Source organism: Lycium ferocissimum, chromosome 1, assembly GCF_029784015.1.
Source record: "Lycium ferocissimum isolate CSIRO_LF1 chromosome 1, AGI_CSIRO_Lferr_CH_V1, whole genome shotgun sequence".
NCBI lineage: Eukaryota > Viridiplantae > Streptophyta > Magnoliopsida > Solanales > Solanaceae > Lycium > Lycium ferocissimum.
In genome coordinates, this window is record NC_081342.1 from 12,881,533 (window position 1) to 12,889,468 (window position 7,936).

Below are 7,936 nucleotides of genomic sequence, written 5' to 3' on the forward strand. Positions count from 1 at the left end.
GTGTTAAACTGATTGTATTATTAAAGTTATGAATATATGTATCTACTTATTATATCTGTGAAGTTTTACACATAAATTTATGCCGATGAAAATACTAAATTTAAATGAACTAGCTTCAACACCTCATATTTTATGGATCACCTCTAACAGAGGGAAGGGATAAAAAATATAAAAAAACCAATGCCTAAATTATAAAAATTAAGACAAAAATTAGTAACTACTATAGCAGGTTAATGTTACCTTGGTGTAAAAAGATGATACATGGTGCGCCAATATTAAGCTCAATCTACCACATTAAGTAAAGAAACAAATAATAATGCAAAAGAAAAAAAGAAGGATGAAGTCACCGTAAATGAATAGTCAAAAGAAAGCTACTGAGTCCAAAAGTTGTCAGCTAGTACTTAGCAAATTCCTTGCATATATAAACCCCATCACCTTTTCACTCTCAATCCCAACCACTAAATTTTCTTCTTCTTTCTAGTTGATCAAAATTAATTCAACCATGGCAACAACAACTCATCATGCTCATCAAGAACCTATAGTGATTATTGTTGGTGCTGGCCCTGCTGGCCTTGCAACATCTGCATGCCTAAAAAAATTCTCCATTCCAAATCTCATTCTCGAAAAAGAAGATTGTTACTCTCCCATGTGGAAAAAATATGCCTATGATAGACTACACCTTCATTTAGCCAAACAATTTTGTCAACTTCCTCATATCCCCTTTCCTTCCTCATCTCCAACTTATATGCCCAAAAAAGAATTCATTCAATACTTGGATAACTATGTTTCCTATTTTGATATCACCCCTTTGTACAAAAGAAAAGTTGAGTTAGCAAATTTTGATGAGTCCACAAGAAAATGGAATGTTAAGGTTAGAAATGGAAATTCTGGTGATGTGGAGGAGTATTTTAGTAAGTTTCTTGTGGTGGCTACTGGAGAAGCAAGTTATCCTTTTATCCCTGAGGTCCCTGGTTTAGAAAGTTTCAAAGGAGAGGCTATTCATACTACTCAATACAAAGATGGTGAGAAGTTTAAGGGAAAAAGTGTTTTGGTTGTTGGTTGTGGAAATTCTGGAATGGAAATAGCACTTGATCTTGCTAACCATGGAGCAAGGACTTCCATTATCGTTCGAAGCCCGGTAATTAATTAATTAATCAATATTATTATAATGTTTATACATTAGTACTTGTTATATCAGATTATTATAATCTTTTCTCGTTACCAAGACTTACAATCTGGTGGTACCAGTAGGATTCTTAATTTCTCTACATTTAAATCTATTTTCTCGTCATCAAGATTTACAGGTATGATCAATAAGGTTCTTCCACATGATAAGTGTGTATACAATAAGTATGGATACACTTATCGCCGTCCTATTATTTCTCATCTCAAGTGTAATAGATAAGTAACTATTAAGAACTTAATTTTTATTTTGTTTTAGCATATCGATCCGGCTTAATATGAAGAGATAAATATATCATTTTAGGTCAACTGAACCAAATTTTACATCAAAAATTGCTTAGTCCTTTCCGTTGAGTCGGTCAACTTGACTCTTTTTAATAAGTCTTGTTTGTTCAAATTAATTTGCACGATTATCGCCGTCCTATTATTTCTCATCTCAAGTGTAATAGATAAGTAACTATTAAAAACTTAATGTTTATTTTGTTTTAGCATATCGATCCGGCTTAATATGAAGAACTATAAGTATCATTTTAGGTCAACTGAACCAAATTTTACATCAAAAATTGCTTTAGTCCTTTCCGTTGAGTCGGTCAACTTGTCTCTTTTTAATAATAAGTCTTTGTTTTTTTAAATTAATTTGCACGCTTGAACAGATACACTTAATATCAAGAGAATTGGGATATTTGGGGCTAATGTTGTTGAAGTATAAGGTTGCACCCACATTGGTGGACTCCATAATGATGATATTAAGCAAGCTAATATATGGAGATGTAAGCAAGTATTATGGGGTGAAAAGGCCAAAAGAGGGACCCTTTGCTTCTAAACTAAAGTATGGTAAGTACCCAATCTTTGACGTGGGGACTCATCAAAAGATCAAGTCTGGTGAAATCCAGGTAACAACTCTAATCATATTATCGATACGTTTCATGCAATGTATATATATATATATAGATATATATATATAGATATATATATATATATATATATATATACACACACATTATTTTATTCGGTGGTGGAATTCAAAATTGAGTTTTCTTTTTCAAATTCAAACCTTTAGAGAAAAGCAACAAAAAATGTTCATGCAGAAAGTGATAAAAGTATGATGGTGACAGGTGTTACCTGCAATGACACGCATAAGAGGAAATGATGTTGTGTTCGAGAACGGTAACTCTCATCAATTTGATGTTATTGTCTTTGCCACTGGCTTCAAGAGGACTACTCACAATTGGCTTCAGGTGAGTACTTAATTTTGTTTTATACCTTCAACTTATTTTCTCTGTTGTGTCCTTTTCTTCTTTGTCTACACTCTCTTTTCTTGTTTTTTCTAAAATGACAATAAGTTCAGATGAAGCAAGCACTTACACAATGTATTCTACTTGAATTTTAAAATACGGCCATGTCATTTGCACCTTTTGCCTGCTTAAAAGTGAATAGGAATGACTGACGACACAAGGATTTTAGGTCCGTTAATTGCCTTATAGTCACTAAATTATACTGTTCATTATAACTATAAAATCATAAAATTAGTTTTTGTCATATTAAAATAACTGAATTTTTTCATACTAAATGATTTTTTGTTTCATTAGAATAACCGGACTTCACCAATTATAATGGTAAAGTCACCGAACTTTACCTACATACAATAATCGGTGTTAGAACAGGAAATTTCATATAAACAGATTTAAGAAAGTACTGGCATATCACTTTTGAGTTGAGATACAACCTGTGACCTAAAGCAACATTGAACCCCTTTGTCAACCCCTTACGTTAAGGGGATTCAACAATTCATATACAATCAGAAAATCTCATTTTTGTTCTACTTGCACAATATATTTCGATGAAGGAGATTCAATTAAATCCCTTAGGTCTATATAGTCCCGCCTCTGACTCTAACAATAAAGTCAGAATAATAGGATTTTTCATACCGCGGTAAAATTTAGTGACACCCTTTTATATTGAGTAAAATTTTGTTATTTTAATGTGAAAAAAACAGTTTTATTATGAGTAATGACATGGAATTGGTGTGTTTATTGTGTGTAGGGAGATGACTATCTACTGAATGAAGATGGATTTCCAAAGCCAGAATTTCCAGATCATTGGAAGGGGAAGAATGGACTCTACTGTGTGGGGCTATCAAGGAGAGGACTTTATGGGATTGCATTTGATGCACAAAACATAGCTACACATATCAACTCTCTTCTCTGAATAATAAATATTTTCCTTCATTTAGTGCTTTGTCTGAGTGAAAGATTTTAGAGCCTTAATTAGACGTAAACGGAATACTAGTAGTTTGATAATTAGTATGTAGTGATATTAAGGGATGTGAAAGTTGGTTAGTTAAATTAATGTATGAGATCTACTTTCTATGTATTGCGACAATGATTTTGTCTTTACATACAATTTTTTTTTTTTTGTCAGAGGTCAATATATTTGGTTATGTCCCGTGCTTCACGTCTACATACATAAGCAATATACTTGAGCAATTTCTAATTTGGTCGAAGCCTTTTTGCAGACGGAATTGTTTCATTTCTCAAAAATTAAAGATGGGAAAATTCTACATCTAATTACTGATAACAATTAATTTTATTCTAACGTTATACAGATGATTGTTAGCTGTCAATATTAATTATTTTGACTTTTATCACTTCTTCCTTTTTGAAAGAAAATAAACTTCTTTTCTCTAAATGGTGGGATAGTCAAATGGCAAATTGGGTCGACAACGACATGACACATGAGATTTCTAAAATAAAGATAAACTTTTGAAATTTGTAATTTTAAACAATTTTTGATATTTTTACGGCTATCATGTTATTAAAAATAAAATGAAAAATTTAAATAAATTTATTTTTAAATATAAAAGCAATATCATTCTTTTAAAAATTAATTTAAAAAGAAAAAGATGTCGAATAAAATGGAATAAGGAAATAATAGTATAACACATAGAGTGTTCTACTAATAAGGAAATCAAATTAAGTAAGTCAATTTCTAAATATTTAACTCAAATCATATCAAAACATTGTAAGATCTATCAATGGTGATTTCTCTCCGTTCTGCCTGTCTTTTTTGGCTTCTTCAATCCTCTCTCTCTCTCTCTATATATATATATATATATATATATTAATTATATTTCTATTTCTACTATATAGAAGCACGGGTTTGGGGAGGCAGGATCGTCGTCCACTGCTGAACAAGAAAACCCCTCCACTTTAGTTTAATTACTCCTATACCAGCCGAAAAGTTATTGCACCGGTGGGGCCCAGTTGTTTACCCATTTCAAACCTGCTAGAAGTCTCAGTTGAATCCGAGGAGCCCACTGACATTGCATTTTCTTACTTTGATTAACTTATTTGTTAATGGCAGTCATTTTAGTTAATTGATAAGTTTGTTCTCTGTTTATGCTTATTCCACATTAACTTTATCATTTGCTTGGAGTGTCATTTTAGTTAATTGACATGTCTCTACATCATCTTTATCATTTGCTTGGACCCACAGATTATTCATGCAGGGGATATATTCATGTAGATCATTATAGATGACTTTATTTTTATATTTTTAGTACTATAATAAATATACTATTCAAAATTTCAAATGAGCTAATCTAACTATATCAGTATTGGTAACATGGAAAATTATAATATGAATAAATATTCTAAATAGGACAAACTCAAGGAAAATATACATATAATTTTATACTTTTTACCTCATTAAATCTCTTAATCATCGTAGATTAATATTATTTGATATAAAAATTTTGTGAGCTTAAGTTTTTACCTGTAGTTTGTTTAACATAGTATGGCTCAACAGGAAATTTAAGAAAAAAAATTAAAAAAAAAACTTTTAAAAGTTATAGCATTAAACATGTCATAATATTTGTGTAACCATAGAACTTTTGGAAGCTTGTGTTCTTAACTATGGCCTAATATTTTTGTGTCTATTAAACTTCTTAAAAGGATAAAATGAGAAGTTTAAAGTTTTTTTTTTCCTGTTTAAACTTAATTGTTATCAATATAATAACATATCATTATTTCTAAAATAGATTTTAAGTAAAAATAAACAACAGATATACTCCCTATGTCCCAAAAAATTGTCTTACTTCCGTTATTAGTTTGTCCCAAAAAGATTGACACATTTCTATATTTATATATAATTTAATTTTATGAGATGATTTACCAACCACACAAATATCTAAGCCTTATTTTAGACCACATATTTCAAAAGTATTTTTTTTTTAAATTTCGTGTCAAATCATACTAAGACAATTTTTTCGAAATGCAGGAAATAGTAACAAAAAATACATTAATAAGTAAAAGACGATATAATGTTGGGCCGTCTTATATATATATATATATATATATATATATATATATATGTATATATATATATATATATATATATATAACAAATATGAACATTTCAATCATAGCTTCATTTGTTTGATGAAAAAAAGCCGTCATTCTATCCTCAATATCTTTTTATTTGTACAAAGTAATGTGTTATTCACCTATCAAAAATAAAAGTAATGTGTTATTCTAAGCTAGGTGAAAAGTTTAAAATGAGTAGTATAATGAAGAAAATTAAGTCTATATCTGCATCAACCTTGCAAATTACAATGTTCGAAGGTAGTTACACCTAATATTCATATTTCATGTTCTATCCTATATAAAATGATATATAAATTTATGTATCACATATTATGTTATTAGTGATATCAAAAGGAAAAAATAGGAACAAAATAATGTATTAATAACACTAAGTTTTGTGTGGAGATTATTTGTTCGGATGCTATACCATCTATCTTTCGTTACAATTCTGGTGTTTAACTCCAGCATCAAAATAATGGATTATCACATTACCTTACTCTAGATATCGTAGAGTCTAGGCTGCCTAAATCCTAATTATGTATAATGATCCAATTTCAAGTGCGTTTTCATTGATGGTATCTACACATTAAATATAAAGAGTTCCTGAATAAATTAAAGATTAAGATGGAAAAAGGAAATGCGTAAAATGCCCCAAACTTTGATTCTACGTATACAAGATGGCTCCACCTCAAAGCTCAAAAGAAAAATAATGGAAGAAAGGAAATAAATTTCGTAAAACACACACACAGCCACAGATATCAACTCTCTTCTCTGAATTTTTTTTTATTCATTTATTGCTTTGGTTGAGTAAAGGGTTTTAAAGCCTTATACGTAATTGTCTTTCTTTTTATATAGTAGTTTAATACGTAATATGTAACGACATGAAAGGATGTGAATATTGTTGGTGGATTGAATTAAAATATGAGATCCAATTTCTATGTATTGTGAGGAAGATTGTCACTTTACATAAGACTTTTTGGTCAGAGGTCATTATGTCAACTCTTTTCTTTGGTTATGTCCGATGCTTCACGTTTACATAAGGAATTTACTATAATTTTTTTTTTTTTTTTAAAACCCACTTATAACTGCGTCGTAGGAACAATGGGAAATTAATTAATCGGGGAAGCAATTTGAGCAATTTCTAATTCGGTCGAAGCCTTTTTGTGGACGAAATGTTTCATTTCTCATAAAAGATCGGAAAATCCTACACCTTATGATAAAAAGTTATTTCTAAACGACTAAACTATGAGGTTGTTAAAAGCTATAAGATTTTTAATTGTCTATTAACCAATTATTTTGACTTTATCACTTCTTCAGAAAATAAACATCTTGTTCTATTAGAGGGGCGGTGAACCGGATCCACAACATGACACATTAGATAGTAAAGGATACTCCCTGTCCCATGTTAGTTGTCTTGTTTTTCTTCTCTAGAGTGAAGTTGACAAATCTTCAGAATTAAATTAGATTAAATCAATTCAATATTTTAAAACCATAATTTAGATATTAAAAAATTACACGAAAAGTATTATAAGTAGCAATTCTTCTCATATTAATATGGTAAAAAAAAATATAAATAGTGGTCAAAATTTATATAATTTGACTTTAAAAAAGGAAAGTGTCTAAATAATATGAGACTGAGGCAGTACTAGTCTATTTAATGTGAATATGTTTAATTGCGGATTTAGACATTCTATGACATTGTAGGGCTATAAAATCCTATCATTCAGAATAAATCGGTTTATTAAAGCAATTTGATTGGATTGTCTAATCAGAAAAGGGCAAATATACCCCTGTATTATCCGAAAAGGGCCAAATATACCCCCTGTTATATTTTGGATCCAAATATACCCCTACCGTTATACTACAACAACAACAACAACCCAGTGAAATCCCACAACGTGAGGTCTGGGGAGGGTAGAGTGTACGCAGACCTGACCTCTACCGTTATACTATTGGTTCAAATATATCCTTCCACTGTTAAAGTTGTCTAAGGTGGACATCTAATCTTACATGTCACTAACATTTGATGAGGTGGATGCCACGTGATATGCCACATCATCACTACTAACCCATTTTACCCCTCTCTTTTATATTTGTTCTTCCACCACTAAAATTACCTTCCCCTCTAACACCATTGCAACTGTTACTACTTACCACCCCAAAGTTGGAGACGGAGAAGTATAAGTTAGTTGGGGCATTTAAATATAGGTGACCTTTAAGTTTTAAAATTAAGGGGAGGTGATTCAAGTTTTAATTATTGAGTAGATGTGATAATTTTTTATTAGTGATTAAGGGATTTTGAGCTTGCCCAACAGTTTTATTTTTGACACTTTGACCCTCAACTTTATTTTTAACACTTTGCCCTCAAGTTTTATTTTTAACACTTTGTC

At 30.4% G+C, this 7,936-nt stretch overlaps 1 protein-coding gene across 1 annotated transcript; it reads left to right on the plus strand.

The window, feature by feature from the left end:
• Positions 1–433: 433 nt before the first annotated feature.
• LOC132048703 (probable indole-3-pyruvate monooxygenase YUCCA10) lies at positions 434–3,598 on the plus strand. The gene is made up of 4 exons (XM_059439402.1): positions 434–1,138; positions 1,836–2,075; positions 2,298–2,420; positions 3,226–3,598. The coding sequence occupies exons 1-4, from the start codon at positions 503–505 to the stop codon at positions 3,388–3,390; spliced, it is 1,164 nt and encodes a 387-aa protein (XP_059295385.1). The 5' UTR covers positions 434–502; the 3' UTR covers positions 3,391–3,598.
• The last annotated feature ends 4,338 nt before the right edge of the window (positions 3,599–7,936 follow it).